Source organism: Jatropha curcas, chromosome 11, assembly GCF_041381405.1.
Source record: "Jatropha curcas cultivar XTBG-Jc1 chromosome 11, XTBG_Jcur_1.0, whole genome shotgun sequence".
Taxonomy (NCBI): Eukaryota; Viridiplantae; Streptophyta; class Magnoliopsida; order Malpighiales; family Euphorbiaceae; genus Jatropha; species Jatropha curcas.
Window position 1 is genome coordinate 26,437,968 of NC_143161.1, and position 26,494 is coordinate 26,464,461.

Sequence of the window (26,494 nt, forward strand, 5' to 3'; positions counted from 1 at the left end):
ATTTGTTGCCAAAACGTGATTGATTAAGGCTTTTTAGCCACAATTATTGATTAATTGGACTTAAGCCGGACTGTTCGAAATACAGGCAATTAAACCGTAGTTATTAATTAACTAGGCTTCCTAGCCAATATTGTCGGATTTTAGCATTAATACCACGATTATTTATTAACCGGGCATTTAGCCTAAACTTATTTATTTGAGGCAGTTTATTTGCCTAAAGATGTCATGAATGCATTTATGCAGTTATAGAATTATTAGGAGTAGAAGAGAAGAATGTATGGAATGCTAAAATTAAATAGGCAGAGTTTAGTTCATGCACCTGATTTAATCGACGGCCACTTCTTAACTCCAGGTTAAGCTCCTCGTTAAGGGAATATTAATTAATTTAATTTTAAATGACCAAATAACAAGGCAAGAAAATAACAAAGCTAAATAAAGATGCAGAAAAGCAGTAAAGAATCGCAAGGAGCGTAAGGGAGAAGGAGCGTAAGGGAGAAGGAGCGTCCGTCAACACAGACTGAGTCAGGAAAACAGAAGGCCCGGGGCCACTATTTATAGGCGAAAAATGGACTGTTTCGGCGGCTGGGTTCGGCGGCTCGGACCGCCGGTGATCGGCGGCTGGGCCGCCGGTGCTCGGCGTCTTGGCCAGCGGGGCGGGCGGCTGGGTCGCCGGTGCTCGGCGGCTCGGGCCGCCGGTGGCCGGCAGCTCGGGCCGCTGTAGCCGGAGGTGGGCCGCCGGTGCTCGGCGGCTGGGCCACCGGAAGCCAGCGGCTTGGCCGCCGTGCCTGGTGGTTTTGCTAATTCTCGCTCCGGAGGCTTTTCCGGGAGCTCCGGACCTCCGAAAAAAATTCCGGGACCAGTTCCGCGATCCTCGCGACGTCCCGGACGTTTCAAGTACCATATCGGCATACTTTCGGTGAACTTCCAAAATGGCCTTTGGTCCGGTCGGACTGTTTGCAGTCCAGGAAAATTGGCTCTTCGAGCCTCAAAATTTGGGTGTTCACAGGCGACTGCAGCCGCTGTAGCCGGCGGCGGCGAGAGCGGCTACCGCTTCCTTTAAGGGCGGCCGCCACCGCCGCGGCCGGGAAAACTGGCTTTTTGAGCCTCAAAATTTGAGTATTCACAGTGAGCAAAAAGTATATGAGGCAATTGTGTTTGTTAAGAGTCCGTCAGGTTAACTAGTGGTTTCAATAAAAAAATATTTATTTACTCAAAATATTTTTTTGCCAGTAGATGATGTACCTCAACTCCCTCCTTCTATGACATATAACTATTACGAAGGTTATTGCGCTAATATGCAGGCGTATCATCTTCTATACCACAATCTGAGTGGAGTGTACCATTTGTAGTGCTAGAATCTCCTCAAACACTCATTACACTCGATAATGACAACTCAGCAAACCCATATTTCTTTCTTTGAAATAGGCGAGGTAATGTTGTTTCAATATACGGTACTTGTTTTCAATACTTCTGCAGCATCTTTCAGCACACATGATGGATCTACATCTCTTACTAGACACTCATTTAGTGATCAACATACTCATCTAACATTTCCTAGCCTACAACAGCCATCTGTAATATCAAGGCATGAGTGTTGATATTAACATTGAGCATGGAGAAGAATATCAAGGCATTAGAGAAGATGCAACACGTCGAAACTCACGTCATAATAGGAGGCCTCCAAAATATTGTACATGTAACATACCTTCCCTGTCCACACGTTAACCCGAATGAACCGAGCCGAGACACTACAATCTGGGTGAACCTATGTCCTGTTATGCTGATCTTGTATGCTACATATTATATCATGTTGTTGCTTTATACATCATTTATATACAGATATTTACTTAATAGTTACAAGACATTACATTATTTTCCAAAATGAAATGAGCCAAACTATGTGCCATGTACATGCCACAGAACCAAAATATCAAAACGAGTAGCTACCCTGAAGACTGGGTCTTCAAAAGATGAACTGCAGCAGTTGTAAAGATGACTCTCTACGGTCCAGACCCAAAACCTGTGAGTTAAAACAGGTAATCGCTGAGCAAATAAAGCTCAGTGGATATCTCAACTTAATAAGAACCAAATAAATAAACATGTAATCACACATATCATTACACTTTCATGATCTTACCTGCTGTCATTATGCTTTATGAATTATGCAACTTTTATTAAACATCTTATAATTTATAAATAATAATATCTCATAACTGTATGGCTCCATAAGGTTACAGTGAAACCTAAATGATAAGAAGAACTGTATGAAACTGGATGAATATTGTATGGCTGGGCTGCTATGACCCATATATAATCATATCCACTCAACAGCCTGTACCCGGAGTACCACACTGTATGGGGCGCAGATCTGCTATCCTATGTCCCGACATAATCTTATCTACGTGGTTTCTACCTAACCTCAGTGGAGCATATTATCTGCATTTAAATTATTCATAAAATGCATAAATCATACTGTTTACCTGTATGCTGTCTCATTCTGTAAGTTGCTAACCTGTTTCATGCTTTAAGAGGATTTCATAGACACCTACAAGTAATCTAGCTAACCTGTTTTATGCTCTAAGAGGATTTCGTAGACAACTACAAGTAATCTCTAATGAGTAATAATGCAACAATTGCTAACTTATAAAGAACTTGCATGAAAATAATCTAACTGTTGCACCCGCGACGTAACTCTTACTAATAGGATTTCATAGACAACTACAAGTAATCTCTAATGAGTAATAATGCAAACAATTGATAACTTGTAAAGAACTTGCATGAAAATAATCTAACTGTTGCACTCGCGACGCAACTCTTACTAATCTTTATGTAACTTAATTTATACCATTTAGATTAAGGAAATTCTTAATTTTAATTTCAGTTAACTCAGAAGATTAAATTCAGTAAAAATCTTAGGCTGAATGAATCTACATGTGCATCCCAACATCATTTCTAATGTAGCCTTGAAATCTGCCAGGGCAGCCTGTACATGTTTCACAACTTCTAACATAACTCTTTCTTCATAAGTCCAATTTAGGTACTTCTAAATTCTATGGTTAGATAACACATTAGGTTACAAATATGTCTTCTATCACATCTCTTAAATATGTTGGTAAAGTAGTCAATTATTAAGCTAAAGTAGCAACTTCCAGTCTGCCCAGCTTTTGGTTTCCAGCCTGCACAGTTTGTACCATTTTGGTCCTATCTTTCAATTTATAAGTCCAATTTAGGTAATTCTAAATTTTATGGTTAGCTAACACATTAGGGTACAAATATGTATTCTATCACATCTCTTAAATATGTTAGTAAAGTAGTCAAATATTGAGCTAAAGTAGCAACTTTCAGTCTGCCCAGCTGTTGGTTTCCAGCCTGCACAGTTTATACCATTTTGGTCATATCTCTCAATTTATAAGTCTAATTTAGGTGATTCTAAAGCTCATGGACAGCTAAAACATAAAGGAACAAATAACTCTTTTATACCACTTCCTAATTCCATCGTTAAACATGTTCAAATTCAGGTTGAAGCTACTGGTTAATTTTCCAACAAATCTGTTTTAGCATGAAATCAATATCCAATTCATTTATTCAATTCATCACATGCTTTATCAACATTCTCAGACCTATTACTCAACATATCTTCTCACTATCATCATACTACACATATTCTCATACAAAAATGTGTTAAACTAAAAGAGATATCAAACCTTCAACCAAAAAGCTTTAAACCTTCTTCTTAGCTTCCTTTTTCTTCTCACTTTGAGCTCATCTCTCTTATACATAATAACATCTTATTAATCATCCAAAATCTCACTAAATTATGAAATTTAAGAAATTCAACTTACTTCAATAGATTTATAGGTTGAATTTAATGCTTGAAAGGGTGAATATTAAAGTAAAAAATTGAGGAAGATTTAGGAGAAGATGGAGAAGGTAAAGTGAACAAAGAAGACGAAGGAGAAGATGGAGAAGGGAAAGTGAATGAATTTTTGGATAACCTATAAATATATATTCTAGTATGTTAAAAATTACCACACAGTACTGACATTTTCAATATTTTACCATTTAATACCTAAACTTTATACTTTATTTCAATTAGGTCCTAATCCTTATACTTTTATTTCAATTGAGTCTAAATCTTTATATTCTTTTAATGATTTAATTTAAATCTCATTCTACCCCACTCTGGACTCTAATGGCTCGAACCGAGTTCTGATTCGGTCCGACTCGACTTGACTCTCTCAATGCAATGACTCGATTCAGTAGGATGTCACAGTACAGGAGGACATGCGGGTAATATTAATATGATTAATTTTCCATCTATCAATTATTAAGACATTTGAAACATAATATAAGTTCAATTCGAAACATTTTATTACTCTTGGTAATTTTTAACTGTGTAAGGAAACTTATATTATTATTACTTAATTTAAAATAATGTGCACAAAAACCACCATATCATATGTGTATTTTAGTGAAAAGATATTTTGAGTAAATAAATATTTTTTATTGAAACCACTAATTAACCTGATAGACTCTTAATAAAACATTATTTCTTTATGTACTTTTTACTTACTAATAGTCACATCTCATATTTGCACTAAAACTACAAGATGAATTAAGTGTTTTAGTGAAAAGACAATTTAAAATTTTAAAACTTTTATTTTGTAATGAAACCATTAATTGAATTAGTGGTCTCAATACGAAATAAAAATTATTGTTTATTCATATAATTACTTTTTGTTAATTAATTTAATGGTATTAGTGCAACACTTCTCAAAATAGATTTTTGAAGAACATTGTTTTTGTCAATAACCCCATAAAAATACGACACTCAATTTAAAAAGTTTCAAAGGGAGGTAGTATTTATTTTATTATTATTTTTTTCTGATAAAACAATATTTATTTAGTTTTCATATATTATTAAATGTTAAGTGCATGCGGTATAGTTTTTGCCCATTTTGATTACAGCGTAGCCACGGGAAAGTAGAGTCCAATGATTCAAAAACAGAGAAAACACAAACCCAAAAATCCAGGCTCAAACTCAGTGACAAGCCATGTTCCGTCTGCTTCCTCTCTCTCTCTCCATCTTTGAAGTCTCACACTCATTTCCTTTGAAAAACAGAAACCGAAAACCCATCTCTCTCTCTCTCTCTCTCTCTCTCTCTCTCTGCAAGTTAATTTGTCCCATTCCTACATCTAATTCCATCTCAATATTCACCACCTAAATTGCCTTTTACTCAACTTTCACATTCTAATTTACATTCCCTAATCACTCTCTAGATCTGCTAATTCAAACCCACCGTGCTATCCCTTCTCGAGTGCAATTTCGGCCATTGTAATTGCTCAATCAATGCCATTATCATGGCATAAATGTCTGGTACCCAGATCTGAAGGTAATTACTTAATGGGTCCCTTTGGAATGTGGCAAACATGTAATTAGACTGGCATTTTGAGAGACCAATATGGGATCCAGTGGAAGCAAGGCGCGTATCGGCGGTGCATCTTCATCATCAACTGGCAATGGTGTTGGCGAAGGCGGTGGTTCGAGTGGACAGAAGGGGAAATGTAAAAGGAGTAGGGTTTTACAGTCTTATTGTCTTGGAGCGCCTTCTGGGTCTCGCGATAGAAACAGTGACGATGAACATGATCGTGTCAGTCACTTTATAATTCGTTTCTTTAATCTTTCTTTGTTTTTGATCTAAAAACGATGTGGGTTTTGGTTCTTGGCCTGTGATTAGTTGCTTTCTGTAGTTTCTACATTCATGCATTGACTATTTTGGATTTAGTTTTATTACATTGAGTGGCGTTGATAATTTATATAGAATTAGCTGCTACAATTGCTATTAAAAAATATGACGCGAGTTTGCCCAAAAAGCTATGTTTACTGTATTCTTTAATTACAAGAACAAATAGTAAGCACAATTACATGATTAAGGTCATGCAAAGGAGTAGGGTTTTCCAGTATTATTGTCTTGGAGCGCCCCGTAGAAAAAGTGACGATAAACATGATCATGCCAGTCTCCTTATTTTTCGTTTCTTCAATATTTGTTTGCTTTTGATCAAAATGTAATGTGGGTTTTGGTTCTTGTCCTCCGGTTAGTTGCCCTCTATAATTTTTACGTTCATGCATGAACTTTGTATTTTTGTACTTCGTTTTTATATTGAGTGGCGTTTATAATTTCTATAGAACTAACAGCTACAGTTGCTGTTACAAATATTGAGAGTTGCTTTCTTCATTTTCCTTTGGAATTTGCCCAAAAAGCTACGTTTAGAGTTTTCTTCATTTATAAAAACAAATGTAAGCACAATTTACATGAAATTAATCAAAATATGATTGGCATACTCTAATCCTGAACTGAAGTTGCTCCCCAACCATTCACAAATGCTTCTAGGTCTAGGGCTTCTTTGAGAAATTATACATGAATGAAAGACTAATTCCGAGGAAGGAGACATAGAGTAGCTTTAACTCTATTAATTGAATGGAAGAAAGAAAAAAGATGAACTTTTACTTAATGCTTCTTGGAAAAGCTTGAAAATGTGAATTCAGGTTTGCTGTTAGCTTTGTGTTTGTGATGAACTAAGTGCAGTGGAAAATTTTCTTTGTACTCTTATGCGTACATGATTTATGTACTTTGTAGTTTTGATGATTTACTATGATTTTTTTTTTTTTAATTTTTTGAATTCTGTTTTACTATTTACAAATTGAAAAAGTGCACAATTGTTTTATACACAATGTAATAAATCTGTGCCTTACATTCCTTGGCTGACCTTTGCCCTAGTAACCTGTATTCCTTAATGTGGCTGGCACCTTGCTCAAAATAATTGATAGCTCAAACATATAGCTGCTCTGCTATTCACAACATGGTTTAAAATTTTATAGAAATTTGATATAGCTTGTTAATTTAGAATTTTGGTTTTAATTTTCAGTGGCTTACAGTTTAGGGTGGGATCTGAGCCTTCTACAAAGAAGTTTCAATTAGACATAGGCCATAATATCAAAAATGTGATTTAGTCAGGGTGGGATTAGTAGGGGTGACACATGTTTTACTTAGGTCCAATATGCCCCCCAATGGACCCAAAAGAAAGAAGGATATGTTCCTGAGGGGCATCCAAGTAGTTAATTGCCTGGAGGCCTTAGGTTTAAACAACCATTTGGTGTGGGACTGGTCTAATTACCTGTTTTTTTCAGTTGAACAAAAGGAAAAAGAAAAGAAATGAAAGAACAGAATTGCAACAGTTAATTGTGCATTTGTATGAATGCTGTTTTATTTGGACCATCAATTTTTCTTTTTCTTTTTCTTTTTTTTTCTTTTTTGTTGTTTTCCGTTTTTGTAGCTTATCTTGCTACTATTGATTTGTATAATCCTATAAGATGTCTGATAGGTTAGAATTACTCGAGGACTAAAATTATGTCACTCATGCCTCAGGATTGTGACCATGTGAGCAAAGAAAATGGAGGCAATGCTTCATCTACTGGGCAGACTGAAACGGAGTCAGATGAGGTCAAAATTGAGTGTTACCGAAAGGACAAAGTTGAACAATCTGATGGAACTTGTGTACCTTCTAATGTTGAGCTTGATGAATGGAGTGAAGCAAGTATCACTAATACTGCCTCCAGGATGGGTAACAGCTCTGCCCGAGCTGCTTCTTCTCCATCTTTAACCTCTCAAAGTAGCTTTCTTTCCCGCTTTAGTTTTATTCCTGGTAATGTGAGTTTTAGATTAAGCAGAGCAGCCAGTTTAGGGTCATCCAGGCCTTATCGTATCCCTTCTTCGAGTCTTCAAATGTTTAATGATGAAGAAGAGATTCATCTTCATCCAAGGTCTGCCAATGGTGTCATTGATGGAAATGAAACTCGCCGAATTAGTGTTAATAGAACTCATACACAACGCCATGAAGATACTTCCGCAAATCTGCAACATGACAATGAAGTATCTGATTTCTTGAACAATGGTGGAAGCGATCGGGAAGTTCCCTCTATTCATGATGCAAGCAGAGATGGTGGCAGCACCAGAGCAGGGATTGATGGATCCTCACATTCTTCAAGAATTTTAAGTAATTTGGATAGTTTTGATACTAGAGTTTCTGACAGGCGAATTGTAGCACAAGAACCTGTAGAACGTAATGTTCGTTTTAGCCGAACCCTGAGTGTGGGAAGACTTCGTGATAGAGTTCTTCGTCGATCATCACTATCTGTTGGTACATTTTGTCCTTTACAACAAGAGAGACAAGTGAGGGATGCCGTCCAGGTCAGTGGCAGACAAGCTTTGGGTGGTGAAATGAGAGTATCAGAGTCTGAAGGTGATGGTCTAGACTCTCCAACTACTTCTGGTTACCCTCCCTCTGGCCCTCCTTCTGGCACCTCTGGCTCCTTGTTCAGCATTCATGATCATGAGCTGGAAACTGTACGATCAAGAGATGCCAGGTATCATGACCTACTGGAACATAGGTCAAATTTCCTTGAGCGGAGGAGGAGAATACGGTCTCAGGTTTGTTAATCCTTGCACTAAGTACTGGAGTTTCTATAAGACATGTTTTCAAGTAGAAAAGCATATCGTATATTTGGCTTGCAGACTTTCTACTTTGAAGTCTGAATACTGTGTAATGTAACTGTTGTCTGATATTCATTACATGTAGAGTCAGGGCCAACAATACGGTTGGGATATTATTTGGGCAAAGATTTTTGCCATTGGATTATCAAGATTTAATATGTCCTGTGCTCTGCTGCTAATTTTGGCTTGGATAAAGTCCCATCCTTTTATAATCCTCTTTTGTATATTAAATAATGTAGGTTCGTGCACTTCAGCGGCTGGGAAGCCGTTTTGAGAATCTTTCTGGACATGAGAGGTCTTGTATATTATCTGGTCATCATAGAACGGGTCGTTGTACATGTCGTGTTACTAACCGAGATGCCAATTTAAATGATGACACAAGTGCCAGAGCTAGCATATCAAGAATTGTCATGTTAGCTGAAGCTTTGTTTGAGGTACGTGCTATCATTGTCAGAAATACCCATCCTTCATTATCTTTGGTATCTCCTTAAAGTCTCTATAGGTTGAATGTCTTGTGCTTATTTTAATTAGGTTCTGGATGAAATTCACCAGCAATCTGTGGTACTATCCTCTCGACCTTCAATGTCATCGCTTGGATCTGTACCAGCGCCTAATGAAGTAGTGGAATCTCTTCCGGTCAAATCATACACCAAGTTGCAAAAGTATCATAATGAGGAGGCAGCTCAGTAAGTTTTTATTCTTACTATTTGCATTTCTGTTTCACATATTTTAGATGAAGGCAGTTCAGCTTTTAGTTGAATGATTTATGAGAGTAACTTTGACAAACAATATATTGCTAGGAGGATTACTAGTGACGTATTTAATTATATCAAACCTGTGTGATGTAGCTAGTTGCATTTTGGTTGCCTACTTAAAAAGAGAGTAAACTGCAACCTAACCCTTTGTTTGGTAAGAGATGATTTTATGGGAGGAAAGAAAATATAGGTGGAAAATAAGGAATGAAAGGCACTTTCTCTTGTTTGGAACATGGTGGAAAATTTAGAAGGAAGGAAAATTTAATGTTAAAATCATTCCACTCCCGCTGTACAGTAATCTCTCCAAATGGAGAGAGAATAGGAGAGAATCTGAGAAAAGTTGCATTGTTTTTGTCAATTTACAAAAATAACCTGTGGAAATTAACTTTTCGAGGCTATTCTCTGTAAACCCATACTTCCATACTGTCATGTTGACTAGAAAAATCAACTAAAATGGTTTAATGATAATTTATTTAAAATTCCCCTCAAAAAGAATATTTAAGTAAGAAATGTTTAGTTATAATTTATAAAGAATTTGATAAATTTCATTTAACTTCAGTACAACCATATTTTTATTGGAATAAATATGAAAGAGAAAAGTCTTTATATATACATGTAATGACAGTTACAAATTATAATGTGTTGCTTTTGTAATATATGGTTTGCTTTTTTAATTGGGGTTTTTTTTTTTTTTTTTTTTTTATTTTTTTATTTCAGCAATGTTAAATAAATTGATTAGAGTAAGACTTCGTGCATTTTGTTTAATTTGATGTTTTTATTTTCTTTTCTTACATCTTTTTCATATGTAACATACGAGGAATGCACATTCCATTTGTTAATAGTTTTATTTTTTTCATTCATTAAAATTAGCTATGTAATTAGCTAAATTATAATTAATCACAAAATGTGTAATAATGCCTAATCCATATATGTGTAAAGGGTAAAAATGTAAATTTGTAATAATGTTATTTTCTTTCCTCTTATTTTCCTTCCTATCCAAACATAGGGTGGAAAATAAGGAAGGAAAATGGATAGTACTATCCTCCCCTATTTTTCCTCCCTTATTTTCATTCCTCTCTTGTTATCTTTCCTCTCCTTTCCAAACATAGTGTAAAGCTTGTTTGAGGAAGCATGGCGTCTTTGGTTCCATTATTGACATCCAGTCTTTTGTCATACATGAATACTCTAGGGATGCAATGAGTCTAGAACTATATGATGCTTTTTCTTCTTTCATTTCTAGTTATGTTTAAATTTTTAGTCTGGGATGATGACTTTTGTACAGTATATGAAACTACAAAAGCTTTAAAGCTATATGGATTGCCATAACTCTGAAAAATCATAAAGTTCTAAGATGCTCAAGTATTAATTTGCTCAATTCTTAGAATGAGATCCTGCTAAAATTGCTTACAGTCACTTAAATCTTCAGTCTATAAACCATGAAAAAGCAACATTGGAAAAATTAGTTTCATAAGCTGGCTCCCTTATATATAAGCTAGATTGTATGTAAATTTATTGATAGTTTGATTTTGAATTTAGAGGCCTACTTTCATTTGTTTTAAAGTTGTGGTCTTTTCTGTTATTTGCCTGTTCAAATGGTGTAAATTTTTACGTTTAATTATTAAGGATGCTTCATTATTAGCGAGGCTGTGAATGAAAGAATGTCTCCTTTTGCATACTCCTGTGTACAAAATCTCATTCAAGAGTTGTATCTTTCTTCAAAAATGTAAAAGTTGATCAGGAACCTCCATCCAAGCTAAGAGCCTTTTCTTAGGCCAACTTCTGATATCATTTCCTACTTGTGGTGTTGACTGTTGAGCCTGAATGATTAAACTCTTTTCCGTGACCCTCTTAGTATGTCATTCTTTTTTTTCCTTTTTTTTTTTTTTTTTTGGGTTATTTGGCTCTGATTTGGATTTGAATTTACAACCTCATGGCTCTAGAGAGAAGTCAAATACCACTAAGCCCCAGCTCATTCGTCTTAGTATTTGTATTCAAATGAATGCAGTTGTGTCAAATGTATTAGCATGGCTGGTCATGTCTCTTTAATGCAATTGCCTCTTGTTTATTCATTTTCAATTTCTCATACTTTCCCTTCCGATAACAGATGCTATATATGCCTTGTGGAGTATGAGGAAGGGGACAGCATGCGGGTACTGCCTTGCCATCATGAATTTCATACATCATGTATAGACAAGTGGCTTAAGGAGATTCACAGGTATGACACTGGTTTTTCATTGCATATTTTACTATGTTTAAATCCTCAGTTTATAGCTAAAACTAATGTTCCTTATTTGTCATTACACATTTATACATTCATGCTTAATTTAATAATTCAAAATTCCTGACCAATGTGTATGTATGGATGACGCCAACGTCACATGCATATGGCAGTAATTTATTTGTAAGAGAATTAAAAAGAACAAAAAAAATATGATATGAAGTTTTTTGAGAAATTGCAAGTTCAGATTTCTTTTCTTGAATAGAAAATTATTTGCTCATGTTCTCTTCCTGGTTGTCATCCTTTACTCGTCTACGAAAAGCCCACCACTATATGATGTTGAATTAGTCCATTGGTCAAATAATCCTGAAGCAAACTGTAAATATGACTCGGTTTCAACCTCAGTGTTGAATTATTGATATAGGAAAATTTGCAATCTTGTGAGCAATTGGTTTCTTACCATGCACTTGTTGCAATTCTAGTAAGATTAATTTGGAGATTTGTCTGACAACTCCTGCTTTTGTTATTATTGCTTATGTAATGATCGATTATCTGCATTGCGCTACTGTTGGGATTAGTGACACTAGTGATATTGCATTCACGGCCCCCAAGGAACAAGGTCTGATCTCTCTCTAAGAAATGCATGACTGTTATTATGGTTCTGATGGACCTAGTTAGAATGTAAAATGTTTGAAATGCCAACCATTTGATATTGAAGTATCCAATTTTAAGGTAAGCTACCGCATTCAAACCAAACTTCCTGTTTTGGTGTGTTTGTGTACAGAAACTCAATGTCAATCGATAGATCCCTCTGCCAAACAACCTCAAAATCACCAATAATAAAACCAAAGAAATACCTAAAAGGCTTAAATTTCATGGTTTGTTAATCTTGCTTTTCTATCACAATTCTGAGTTCGTTGATGAATGGTAAGCTCTTCATTTGAGATGAAAGATGTCAGGTGTTACTGAATTTTGATCAGGAAAAAAGAAAGTTGGAGTAGAGAAACTAAGCCATAGTGTTTTTTAAACTATAATTATCAAATTGTGCATTTTTTAAATGTACTATTTTATTTATTTATTTCAAATTTATTTTTCTAAGCAATTGATGTCTGCCACACACACACACACACACACACACACATATATTCTTACCATACTGAAGCAACTGGCATTATTAGTGTCAAACCAATAGTGATTCATACAAGATAAATCTTCTAATCGAAAATGGGGCCAGAGAAAAAATTTGAATTGGATTAGTTTATTTTTACTAACATTGAAAATTTCTGTTTTTATATGAATATCATTTCGGTTTTTAAAATTGAAAGAAGTTAGAATTCTTAATTCTCTAAGACATTTAGGGGATAAAATATTTTCAGGAACAAGTAAATCATAATCATTTTTGTCTCTATTGTCAATTAGACCTGTTTGAAAGTAGAGATACATACAAGATTATATGACAGTTCCATTTTGGTGCTGAATAGTAATTGCTGAAACGAACTGATTAAAGTAATTGAAGATTGAACAAAGGAGAGCAAAATGCCTAGAAGAGTAGCTAGAATAAGAGCAGAATTTCTGAGGATGGCTGTCAAGATTGTGACTTTTTTGGAACGTATTATAGAATTGTGAGAAGGAACGAATCCCGCATATGTTTTTGTCTTCTGCAAGATAATACCGTACATCATTCAAATATGTCTGAACAGAATTGTTGGTCGGTGTTGGTCTCTAATCGATGGCGAACTTACCTGTTATGTGCTTTGCCTGATTCACTTCAACATTCATTATTTTGTTCACTAAATGAAATTGCTGGCCTTATGGGTTCTGTTTTCTGGGTAATTATGATGTTCTTGCTGCTGGATGATTTACTTAAATATGTTAATTTAATTTCAGTGTTTCTGATATAAAAGCATCTGGTAACTTGTGGCTTCAGGGTATGTCCACTTTGCCGCGGGGATGTTTGCAGATCTGGTTCATTGGATGCAGAGAACTGAAGGAAGGTTATTTTGCAAATCCGATTGCCCACAGAACTCCAGCGTGACAAAATGAATTCTAAAACTAGTTTGTGACAAAAAGCTTAAGTCCTTTTCCATCCGGACATTGATTATCGGCTTTGGTTCCAACATTTGGAACTATGGCTTTGGAGTTTGTGGTATCTTAGAGAACAGGGTGGGGGGTGGTGCCGTGGTGGCAGCATAGAATTTGTTGTCTCATGATTTTTACCCCTTCACTGGATGGACGATGTTTAAATAGTGTCTGAAGCAAAAAGGTCCTCTCATCTTAACCTTGTAGCTTTCTTAAATTGAAACAAAATTGAAAAAAGAAAAAGATACTAATTGCATTTAACAGGTGGTATAGCGGAACGAATGCAAGTTCTAGACCAGGAACTAGAAAAAAGCATGAACCCGATATTTGACTCGCGTTGTCTGTTGGTGTGGTAGGTAGTAGGTGCTGATGAGCTGTTTGCTTGATTTTAAACTCATGCCTTTGATCAACAAATTAAGAGTGTGCCTGCCTGCCTTGATATCTCAATGGTATAAGAGTAAAGATAATTGTTTTACTTTTTCTCAACTTGTGGGGTTGAAACGTGCAATTTTATGCATCAGCAGGTCTGAACCAAAGCTGCCATTTAGTATTGAATACAATGAAATGCTAATAAAATTCACAATAAACCCAAATTCAAATAAGAAAACAGTAAAAAAAAAAAAAAGAATGGAATCCAGATGGGTTCTAATCAAGTATATGCAGGAATCTTTTGTCTTTTTTTTTTTTTTTTTTTTTTAAGCAAAACCCGCAAATATAATTCAAACAGAAAACATGTTACTTTTTGATAATTAGTAGTGAAAGAGGGACCTCAAAGTTCCATAAGATAATGGTTTTTCTATTTTAAAAAATAAAAAATCAATCCGGCCTGATATCGAGTCGTGTTGAAGGTTTAACCCAATTTAAACCCAACCCATAAAATGATTTGATTTGATTTGATTTCTATGTTCCCATCCCATCCCATCCCATCCCATGCAAAATAGTTAAAAATATATTTATTTATTTAAATAAAAGAAGTCCTTGGCTTCCTTTCCTTTGATAAAACTTGTAGTGCAGCGAGTACAAGGGAGTTGAGTTGTTGCATGATGTAATAATTAACCAAATCCATTGCGAAGATGAACACAACCAACAATCACACCAACAATCAAGATCATCTTCTTCTGGATCCCCAAACTCAAATCCAAACCCCAATTCCTCATCCCCATCCTGTCCAGCCAAACCAATCCCAACCTCAACCCCGTCGTCCTCGTGGCTTCGCCGCCACAGCCGCAGCCGCCGCAGCAGCTGACCCCACTAACTCGGTCTCCGTCAATGTCTCTGGTAAAGGCAAGAGAGAGAGGGAGAAAGAGAAAGAGAGAACCAAGCTTCGAGAGCGCCATCGCCGAGCTATCACAAGCCGAATGCTGGCGGGACTAAGGCAATATGGTAATTTCCCTCTTCCTGCGCGTGCAGACATGAACGATGTACTTGCTGCACTGGCCCGTGAGGCTGGCTGGACTGTTGAAGCTGATGGCACCACTTATAGACAATCTCCTCCTCCTTCCCAAATGGTTAGTTTCATTTCTTTTTTTAATTATATGTAATATACTTGGTTCGTTGAAATGGCTACTTTGAACTCTTGTTTGGCAATGGGTCAGACATCATTTGCTGTGAAATCAGTGGAAAGTCCAGTTTCAAATACTTCTTTGAAGAGCTCCTCTGCGAGAGGAGTTGCATTGGACTGTCAGCCTTCTGTTCTGAGAATAGATGATAGCTTGTCGCCGGCGTCTCTTGATTCTGTGGTAATGACAGAGAGAGATGCAAGGAGTGAGAAATTTGCTGGTGCCAGCCCTATCAATTCAGTTGATTGCTTGGATGCTGATCAGGTATTTTGTTTGAATTAGTTTTGCGTTAGTTGCTCAACGTCTGTGACTAATGCAGAGCTGTTAATCTTATGTTGTGAATATGCTCCTTTTTTGTTTATGTTCGTATTGGAGGATGATTGGAATTAAAATGCTATTGAAGACTCCATTGTTTTTGTTTTCTATTATTTTTAAGTTTAATGAATTTAAACTCATATGAGTTGGTTTATCGTGTTAGATGACAACTATATGATGAAACTTCATAACAAAAGAGCTAGTAATTGTAGTGGATAGACAAAAAGCCATTTATTGATGGTTTTTCTTCTTCATGCTTCTTGATGTCGGCTGAACTCCTGTGCTTTAAAACAATGCTTTTGTTTCCAAACAAAAATACATATATATTTTTTTTCTTCCCCAGAGTTTATCTCTTTCCTAAAAATCAAGGCTGATGAAGAAGGATATGTCTAACTTTCATCAAAATAACATTACATCAAATAGAATTTTTTAAGCACAATGAAGAAAAGGAATATGAACCTGTTGGTTATTGCATTTGAACTGCCATCTAACTGCCTTGGACTCTCAACACTACCTGTAATTTAATACTTTTGAGGCTACTTGAAGGAGAAATTTATTACGACCTCACCTAAAAAATTATAAATCTGAACTGGATTAGAACTTGCTTGCAAAATTGAAGGCAAAAGAAATATTGAGATTCAAAATTTTATATATCTAGATTTCCTTAAGCATTATGGGCAAGGTCCATTATTGCAATGCACAATCCAAAAGGAGCTCAATTGACTGAAAATCTCTTTGATTTTATTGATCACCTCTTTTGTTGAAAAACAAGCATTATAAGCTTATTACTCAAAGTAGGCCTATCATAAAAGTCTTGTAATAAGGAAGGACTCGAGTATAGTAAAAGATTTAAAAATGAGTACCTTAGACAGTATGTGCAGTCCAACCTAGAAAACTAGAAAGCACTGAAATTCTTTAGTTTTCTAAAATCAAAGATAAAAGTGTAGATACTTAACCAGCAGCTGACTGACTGAAATATGGCATCCAACTGTGAAGGACAAAAAAAAGTCAAGAACCGTTGGCACAATCCCTGGTCCTATTGGATGTTGCTGCTGTAGATTTGTTTTTGCAATTTGCTTCCCTTTATTTTTCGTCTAAACTGTGTTGGCCCTATTTGGTGGTCCACTGATATTTTTAAAATTCTGAATTTTCATTTTTTCCCCAGTCCCTTTTTCTCTTCCCTTTCTTCCCATAAATGAGGTGGCTAGAACTGTGAGTGTAAATTCTAAACATAATTTTTTCCCCAATGCCCCAGGTCAATGCACCTCAGTCCTATAGGCACTGTGATATGCTGGGTTAATTCCTTGCATGTGGCACTAAGGCATCAGTCAGGAAACACTCAGACAACTGATAGGTTGAGGTCAGGGTGCGCCATAGGAAGTATTTCCTTGGTCAGAGGCCATTAGCCTAGCCCTAGCGAATTGTTATTGTTTGAGGTGTCTGATGATTTAGTTTTTTCTTTTAAGATAATTCCTATGAATTTACTGTATATTTTAAGCTCTAAAATCATATTTTATGTTGGCTGACTGATGCAGCTTATACAAGATGTTCGTTCGGGTGAGCATGAGGGTGATTTTTCAGGCACTTCATACGTCCCTGTCTATGCAATGCTTGCTGTAAGTTTTTCTTTCTACTTCTTCCTGCTTTAATTTACTGTAGTTCAAACCCCTATGAGGCTTCTATTTGCTCATTTGCACTTATCTTTGCTTATCTGTTATGATGTTTTAGCATCTGGTGATTCTATTTTTTCGTATGGAACTTGTAACCTTTTTTCTTTGAATGCCTGTGACAATTAACTTATAATAATTGTAGTGCTTTTTCTAATCTTGAATCACTGTGACAGACTGGATTTGTCAATAACTTCTGCCAGCTGGTTGATCCACAAGGTATTAGACAGGAGCTAAGCCATATGAATTCTTTAGAAATAGATGGTGTCATTGTAGAATGCTGGTGGGGAATTGCTGAAGCATGGAGCCCTCAGAAATATGTATGGTCTGGCTATAGGGAATTGTTTAATATAATCCGGGAATACAAGTTGAAATTGCAGGTAATGCATTCCATAAATGTCAAACTTTTTATTGTCTGCTGTTTATATGTTGCATTAGTTTTCTTGATATTTTGGTCAAAATGAATCATTTGTTTTTATAGGGAGTACTAAATGATTATGCAAAGAATTCCCCATCTAAATGTTATTGTACCTATAAGATGCCATGTTTTGCAGAAGTCAGACTTGCATGTTAATTGAACTAGAGACCTGCTTTAACATCAGAATAATCTTTAGAGGCAATTCGTTTTGCTATTATCAGCAGTTAAATTGACAAATCAAAATATGTAATTATTGATGCTTTATTTGATTCTCTTACATGAAATCCTATGTGCAAGATCAAAATTGAAAGCGTTTCTTTTAGTGAAGAATTTTTAGTTGTTAGTAGTTCTTTAAATGAGATTTTGTTTGTGGGGATGTCCTCATTTGCTTGAGATTAGTGTTTTCTAATATGGTTAAGTGTATTAGTATTGGCATGTTTACTCCGTAATTTTTTTCTCCTCCTGAAACTGTGTGACAGGTATATGGCAAGGTCTATAATGCTTGCAAGCATTTATATGCATAATCTGAGACAATAAAATGTTTAATTGTAAATTTCTTAAACCACCCAAGTTTTCCAAAATTGATTCTCTCTATAACTGAATATAACTACTTATCAGAGGGAGGAAGAAAATATCTACATTATCTTTCTGGTTATATGTTTATTCTTGCCTCAAGTTTTAACATGCTGTTCTTGAACAAGTAGTTGGCAATTCATCCCTGCCTTAGGCTGGATTTGGTGTTTGTTTCTTGTGAATGGGATATATAACTTATTAGAAACTTTTAGGTGATTCCCTCATTAAATTTTCATTTACTTGTTTCCTTATGGTTTCGTCATGACGTGGAAAACACCTATCTCGTGATTGGTGAATGCCTAAACCTGTTTCTTAATTTTGAAGGTTGTAATGGCATTTCATGAATATGGAGGAACTGACTCTGGTGGAGTTTTAATCCCCCTTCCTCAATGGGTTTTAGAGATTGGAAAAGAGAACCAAGATATATTCTTCACAGATCGTGAAGGAAGGAGGAATACTGAATGCCTATCTTGGGGTATTGACAAGGAGCGAGTTCTGAAAGGAAGAACTGGCATTGAGGTATTAAAATGTTCTTATGAATCAGTACTTGTTCCTTCTCTGATGGTTTTTAGTTCTCTTGTATTCTTTACAAATGCTTGTTGCATTTCCTTTTTCCCATTATAATTCTCAAATATATGCAGGTTTATTTTGACTTCATGAGAAGCTTCAGAATGGAGTTTGACGACTTGTTTACAGAGGGTATAATTACTGCAATTGAAATAGGACTTGGAGCATCTGGGGAACTGAAGTACCCATCTTTTCCTGAGAGGATGGGATGGAGATATCCTGGTATTGGTGAGTTTCAGGTATCTGTTTAAGTTGACCCTAGAAATATCTTTCCTTTCTGTTGTATTTCTTTTAGGTTCATTCCAAGTCATTTGCTGTTGTGTTGTGGGTCATGAGGCTTTTCTGTAGATTGCATCAGAATATTAGATGGGCAGCATATATCATAATGTTCCCCTTATATGTCCTACTTTATATTGTGATTCGTCTTTGGAAAATTTAACTGATCATAGTCATGGCAGTAGCACACTTGATAGGGAGATAACAACATTATCCTTGCAGCCTGTTTTCTTGTAATTTTGTTCAATTACTTCCTAAAGCAGATTGAAAATTTCAGTATTTGGATGCTTCTAAAAGAATTCTCTTGTAAGTTATTTTATATTCTTTTCACTTAGCCAACAAAATTTTAAAGTTAAAGTGCTGCTAGGGTTTTTTTGGCATGCAATTCTCCATAAGATTAATACTAACAATCGTTAGCCAAAAAGGACAGAATTTGGCGGTAAGAAAAATGCCAAAGTTCTTTGGATGTTTATGCCTTTTACTTTTTGCTTTGTTATAGGGTCTTTGGATAGAATTTGGCACTTTCCCGCAATTCAATCTCTCTTTCTTGTTGTTCTCGTTGTGCCGTATGCTGACCCAACAAGTGAATGAGCATTGGGCTGCTCAAAGACCATAGGTACTATGAGTGCCGGGGCCGGACAGCGAAAGAAAGAATTTTGCTCTTAATTTGTTGCGAGCAAGGTGTTTTTGGCTTCTAGACGGGCTTATGCCTTGGATGCCTTTAGGTGTTTTTTTGGGTGTTATCCATCTCCATTGGTGGAATTTACTTCTTAGCTTTTTCTTTATGTTTTTATTTGTGGTTTTTTGCTGAATTTTTTGGGAGGATACCTTATCATGGACAACATACTTTCTATTTCTTTCCCAATAATTTTTCTTTTCTTCTGAAAAAAGGAAAAGAAAAGAAAAAGAAATTAAAATGAGCCTTTGTATAGTAGGTATTAGTAGGGAAGTTAATTCTTAAAACTGCGTTATCTCTAAGGATTCTCTCAACTAGTTTGCTGTCTTTTCTTTGTTTGTCCTTGAATAATACACTCGAAGCAACCACTTATTCAAATGCAGGGCATTATTTTGAAATGAAGTTGAAGAAGAATATGAATAGCTGAGTCTTAAAACTGCTTTGTGATGGGTGCCATTAGTATGAACCAGCTGGTACATCCTTTTCATAGGCGTGATGTATAAAAGAAAGTCATTCCAAGGAGACCTGGGTCTTGTACTATGTTTATTTATTTTGTTCTTATTTGCATGTTCTTCCTCGTCTGGTTTGCATTTTTTTTCTCATTGTTTCTCATGTTTCTTTGGTCGTTAATATGTGTTTCTGGACCTGGTTATTCAAGCCAGTCCCATATTACCTGGTTCTGGATCTAGAAAGAGGTTATCAAATGCTGGCACATTGTTTTTAGTGTGCTTTCCTCTATAGGTTGATTCCAGCACTGTTAATATGCTTATGTATATATCTCTATGATGCACAACTAATGCTCGTATTAAAAACAAATATGTTACAAGAATGGTTGTTTATGTCCTTGATATTTTATGTAAATTAATTGAACACAATCAGCAAATATTTTATGATAAATGGTTAATTTTTTATGTTAGATAATGGTTTCAAATTTTTAAGATCCTAATTTTCTCTGTACTTGAATAGACAACTGCAATAGGCATTGTATCAAAGTAATCTAACATAATCCTCATGTGTTTTTCATTCAATTGTTTCTGTTGTTTTAATTTTGTTTACAATATTTCATGGTAATGCCTTGTATATGTGTATATTCTGATCCTTTTGTTTCTAGGCATGGCGGTTTATCATTAGTTGCTTTAGTCCTTATGGCACTATCAGGATTTTGATTCCTAATATAATAATTGATGATCACTGTCCTATAATATGTTATTATCACATGTATATTTCTGGTCATATTGATTCCTTGGTGGACAGCGATATTGCTTCTTGCAGCTAAAATTCCAAGTTTTTCCCCTTCTGTACTTCTCTGAACTTGATTGCTTTTGTACAGTGCTATGACAAATATCTTCAACAAAGTCTTCGCATAGCAGCCAAATTGCGTGGTCATTCATTTTGGGCCAGGGGGCCTGATAATGCCGGTCACTATAATTCTAGGCCACATGAAACTGGGTTCTTCTGTGAACGAGGTGATTATGATAGTTACTTCGGGCGCTTTTTTCTCCATTGGTATGCTCAAACTTTGATAGACCATGCGGATAATGTTTTATCTCTTGCAAGCCTTGCATTTGAGGATACCAAGATAATTGTTAAGGTAAGTATGTGACATAGTTTATTTTATGCAGAAATATTAAATATTAAATATTAAATATTATTATTATTATTATTATTATTATTATTAAGATTAGGTCTGGTGACCAATATCCAAAACTATCTGTGTTTTTGTCATTTTGGTCTTAACTTTTAATTTTGCCAATTTTCTTCCAATTTTGCAAAAATAGTTGCATCTATGACCCAATTTACCAAACTTGCATTTAAAAAATTAATATTTTTTAAATAAAGTCATTTGTGTTTTTTTCACTTTCCTCTCTCCTTGAACCCCTCTTTGTCTCCTATGCCCCTCTCCGCTGTTAGAGATGCAATTAAATTATGATATTTGCAGTCTTCTACATTTAGAAGTTCTATTGAGTAGTCTTCTTATTTAGTAGTTTCCTATTTTTTTTTTGGCCGGAGATCTGCTATTTAGTAATCTTCCTATTTAGTTGTCTTTCTATTTTAGTAGTCTTCCCATTTACTAGTTTCCTATTTTATTTATGGTAGGAGATCTCATTATAATAGAATTACTTTAAGTAGTACTTGTATCCTCTATAAATTGGAGGCTTCAAGTGTGAAATAAAACAAGCAGAATTATTTTCAACTAAATTGAGATCTAGACTCTCTCTAACGAGTCTAAGATTAGAGCTCCCTTTTAACAAGCCTAAGAGTAGAGCTCCCTTTTAACGAGCTCGCAATTTTCAGCAGCAATAGGTCGAGGAAAGAATTTTGGTAAAACAAAAGCTTTAGCTTTTGAATCAGATTTTACTGTTAATAGGCCCGTGACAAGATCCTGGTTGATTGAACATAACAATTGCCGCTTACATCTGCTGTGGGATCACATTATGTAGCCCCTGCTTTTCATTTCTGCCTTCACTTACATGGAATAAAGCTGTTCATTTATTAATTTCATTCGACTTACATATTTTGCAATGGATTGATTACAAATGGAAGATTTGGAAATCATTATGTTGTTTTGATCATAATATGAATGTAATCGAGTTGATGACATCAGTAATGATGGTGGGGTTTTTTTTCTTATGGATAAAAAATCAAGATCTAAATAAAAGATCTCTTTTGCAGATTCCAGCTGTTTATTGGTGGTATAGGACTGCAAGCCATGCAGCCGAGCTAACAGCAGGATACCATAACCCCACAAACCATGACGGATATGCTACAGTTTTTGATCTGTTGAAAAAGCATTCAGTAACAATGAAATTTGCTTGCTCAGGATTGCAAATTCCTAGTCAGGAGAGTGATGAAGCGCTTGCTGATCCTGAGGGCTTGAGTTGGCAGGTGATAACCCTTTTATGGTCCCTTTATATCCCCTATTTCCATTGTTGAAAGATTATATTGTAATTGTATTTCTTGTATCTCATCAATTGATTACATAGGTCTATATATAAGGAATTCCTATGCTACCTAGCTATTTAGGAATACAAATCATAAACTAATTAGGAATACGTGTACTATATTGATTTTCCTTAATACTCCCCCTCAAGTTGGAGCATAGATGTTAATCATGCTCAACTTGTTACAAACTACTACTTTCAGCAAAGCACAATACCATACTCAGCAACTGTACCCACTTCATTATAGCAATATAGAATCCCAAACCAAATAGTAGTAGCAGAATTAAGACAACACACTTAGATTGTCGAAACAAATCTCACTGAACCAGAAAACAACTCACAGGGCTGTTTCAAGTTTCCATAATCAATGCCTCAAAGAGGAAGCCCAGTAGCGCAGATATTCAAAAACGCAGCAAAGAAAAATCTGGCAAACGGAGCACACCACTGAAGGCCAAGAACACAATGCAACTCACTGGGGTTGCACTGCTCTCGACTAAGGAGAAGGTTCAAAAGCAGAATACCTGTAACTGCAGCAAAGGTGCAGTACTAAACCCTAATGAAAAAAGGAATCACTAGAAAATCACCGAAAATTACTTAAACCAATTGTCACAGCAAAGGAAAAATATGTTTCCTCAGCAAATTAAAGCAACAACAGCAGTAGAGGACTGCTCGACACAGCTGCAAAAGAATCGCAGCAAACAAACCTATCGAATAAGCCCAAGAATGACGATGCAACTCACTGGGTTGCATGTCTCTCTTCAAGCCAACGTCGGAGAGAGGAACCGGAGTGAAAAAGACCATTGGACATGCACTAGCGCATGAACCAGAGCAGGAAGAAAGAGGTGGCGAGTGGTGGCCATTCGCTTGGAATCCGGCAACCGGATTCTGGGGAGTCGCTGATCGGCGGTTGTAGAATATCCTGGGGTGGGCAGTGAGGCAAAATACTAACCCTAGAAAGGCTTCCTAGGGTGGCAGTGGCTTCTTGTAAGGGAAGTTTTGGAAATTTCTTTCTTTTTTTTTTTTTTTTGGGAATGGAAGGCTCTGATACCATGTTGAGAGATTATATTGTAATTGTTTTTCTTGTATCTCATCAATCGATTACATAGGTCTATATATAAGGAATTCCTATGCTACCTAGCTATTTAGGAATACAAATCATAAACTAATTAGGAATACGTGTACTATATTGATTTTCCTTAATATCCATGAACTATAAAATTTTTTGGATGTTCTAAGTAACTCTTTTGCTGTTAAGTTTGATGATGGCCATAGGTGTTTATAGATCAACTTCTTTTCTTGCAGGTTTTAAATTCTGCTTGGGATCGAGGATTGACAGTTTCTGGTGTGAATATGCTTTCATGTTATGATAGAGAAGGGTGCATGAAGGTGGTTGAGATGGCAAAGCCTCGGAATGACCCTGATCGCCGTCACTTTTCATTCTTTGTATATCAACAGCCATCTCCTTTGTTTCAAGGAGCAATTTGCTTTGGCGAGTTGGATTACTTCATTAAATGCATGCATGGTAAGCATTTTTATTGCCTAACTCATGGTGCTGGAGAATTCTATTGAGGAGTTTCGGATGGTCTTGACAAAATATTTCATCTTCCTATTTGGTGTTGCTTATAATGTCCTTCACATCCTATTGTGGAAGTGTGACATGCAATATCCTTACGATTAAAGCTGATTTCATTTTTAATTTGAGAAGACTTAGTAAAATGGTAAACAAATCATTAATTGTTCCAGAAACAATTCTTCATCACCTTATAATTCTTATACAAGGTATATATAACGTTATTACTTTAACATCATGGGGACATCCACCACAGAGAACCTTAGAAGATAAACTTAGAGAGATGCTCCTCCAAATGCTTTCAATGCAAAAAGCAAGTATCTCCCTCATTTTTTAACTGGAACAGCCATTAGGCTTTACAGGTCATTTGTTTTAGGAGTATGCTTATTCTTGTCTAGCATGTCCTCACTCTTTCTTATCTCTTGTTTGTGTTTCTTTAAAAAAAAATCTCAATGAATGACAAAACTGAAAAACAAAGAATCTCATTCTCTTTCTTTTTTCTTTTTAATTTATATTTTCTTTTATATTGAAAAACTCCAAAAAAGTTACAGAATTCAATTCTCGAACTGAATTTTTCAAAAATCGATCTGATTATTGTGAAACTAAAAGCTAAAGATAAATTGGAATTTAAGATTAGTTTTGTGACTGTAGATGAAATCAAACCATTGGAATTCTATGAACAACTAGTAATGAAATCCATAAGGGAAATCAAGCTGTTGGATATGACTGGAAGAATAATCTTATAAAGTGTGACAAATAGGATACCAATCCCAATGACATATGCAAAGATAATCATCATCACGTGTGGTGAGGTTTCCTACAGTTGTGAATTCTAAGGCAACTGCTATCAAACAAGCTCTATTTGCTACAGGAATTTCACCCTTTTTCTTTAATTTGTGCTATCTTGTCTGAGAATTGGAGGGAGTACATGGTTCAGATGAGTATTTATTCAGTGGCAAGCTCTTTTCATGGTGAGAACAACTTAGACATAGAAAATGCATGAATGAAAAATTAGTTAGGGAGTTTGATAAGACTTCAACACTTAAAATTGGAAGTTTCAAGGCTTAAGTTATTTGATAGCTTTTATCTATATATTACTCACAAAATTTCAATTAAACTAAGACAGGAATCACACACTTTTCTTTTAATTTGTGTTATCTTGTCGAGAATTGGAGGAAGTTCATGGTTCAGATAAGTGTTTATTCAGTAGCAAGCTCTATTTTTTTATGAGAAAAACTCAGACTTAGAAAATGCTTGCATAAAAAATTAGTAATATAGGCAAACACCACCTTAGGCAAGGAATGGTGCTTCAATTGTGATTTTTACACGTGGCCTTGAATGATTGAAGAAAGGAGAAACCTCAAAAGGAGGAGGATTTGATGTGTCATATTTTTTAAGTCCAATACAATGTATGAAGTTGCCTTGCTGTCTTGGTTTCTGGATGTGTTCGCTGTTAATTCCTTGCTATTATTCTTTTTTTTTTTTTTTTCCTTTTAGGATGTTGGTAATGCTGATTGCTGATTTAACCTTTGCAGGACACATATCAGGCGATCTCGTATCCTAACAAGAAACTGCTTTTCCCCTTTGGAAGATAGATTAAAACAACTAGTTATGAATGTAGTCTATAGAGGAAACAAATGCAATTGTAGCTCCCTGTACCAAATTTGTAAGCTTTTCTTTAGAATCTTTGTAGACTATGCAATACTTATTTTCTTTTGTTAATGCTTAGTGACATGTCGGGAGATACTTTGTCTCCACATGCAACAGTGAGGAGGTAATCAGGCAGACAAAAAGTGTAAGAATGTATGAAGCTGACTATTAAACCAATTAGTACAATGATCTTTTGATAGCTTTGATTTGCATAGTGTACATGTTTAAGAGGATGTTCTTGGGATTTGGGAATATTAGGGATGACTTATTAGAAAAGGGATAATTGAGTTTTCGACGTGTTTGGTTCACTCACCATTGTTGACTTGTGGGGTTGATCATATTTATATTGGTGCTGCCCTATATTTTTGGGCAGTTTGAGTTTTATGCATATTTATATTGGCAATTTATGCCTATGATATTACTACTACTAGGCAATTTGTGCTTCTACTTGGTTCAAATTGAAGTAGTAATCCCAGTTTTGAATGAGACTTTGGCAAAGTGTTTATAGCTGAGGCTCTGGACTAAAAGGTCTCAAGTTCAACTTCCACTTACGTGGGCATTTGTCGGAAGTTTATTAACATGTTGTTTTATTTAGTTAATTTACTCTGCTTGACAAATGTAATTTGAACTGGTATTTTGGTTCCTCTGCTCCCTTCTCAATTCATAGGCAACAGGTT

At 35.6% G+C, this 26,494-nt stretch overlaps 2 protein-coding genes across 4 annotated transcripts; both read left to right on the top strand.

The window, feature by feature from the left end:
- Window positions 1–4,944: 4,944 nt before the first annotated feature.
- Window positions 4,945–14,079, top strand: LOC105643387 (RING/U-box superfamily protein). 2 transcript variants are annotated; one of them, XM_089715874.1, is made up of 6 exons: window positions 4,945–5,651; window positions 7,428–8,489; window positions 8,792–8,986; window positions 9,084–9,238; window positions 11,412–11,522; window positions 13,453–14,079. In XM_089715874.1, the coding sequence occupies exons 1-6, from the start codon at window positions 5,463–5,465 to the stop codon at window positions 13,511–13,513; spliced, it is 1,773 nt and encodes a 590-aa protein (XP_089572000.1). In that variant the 5' UTR covers window positions 4,945–5,462; the 3' UTR covers window positions 13,514–14,079. The 2 variants fall into 2 exon arrangements, with proteins under 2 accessions (XP_089572000.1, XP_089572001.1); XM_089715875.1 differs by having other exon boundaries at window positions 9,105–9,238.
- A 495-nt stretch (window positions 14,080–14,574) lies between these two features.
- On the top strand, window positions 14,575–26,016 carry BMY2 (beta-amylase 2). Of its 2 annotated transcripts, XM_012228490.4 has the most exons (10): window positions 14,578–15,112; window positions 15,200–15,427; window positions 17,014–17,094; window positions 17,322–17,525; window positions 18,461–18,655; window positions 18,778–18,942; window positions 20,986–21,246; window positions 22,329–22,541; window positions 23,900–24,119; window positions 25,703–26,016. In XM_012228490.4, the coding sequence occupies exons 1-10, from the start codon at window positions 14,678–14,680 to the stop codon at window positions 25,729–25,731; spliced, it is 2,031 nt and encodes a 676-aa protein (XP_012083880.2). In that variant the 5' UTR covers window positions 14,578–14,677; the 3' UTR covers window positions 25,732–26,016. The 2 variants fall into 2 exon arrangements, with proteins under 2 accessions (XP_037492683.2, XP_012083880.2); XM_037636755.2 differs by lacking the exons at window positions 23,900–24,119; window positions 25,703–26,016 and adding an exon at window positions 22,941–23,868 and having other exon boundaries at window positions 14,575–15,112.
- The last annotated feature ends 478 nt before the right edge of the window (window positions 26,017–26,494 follow it).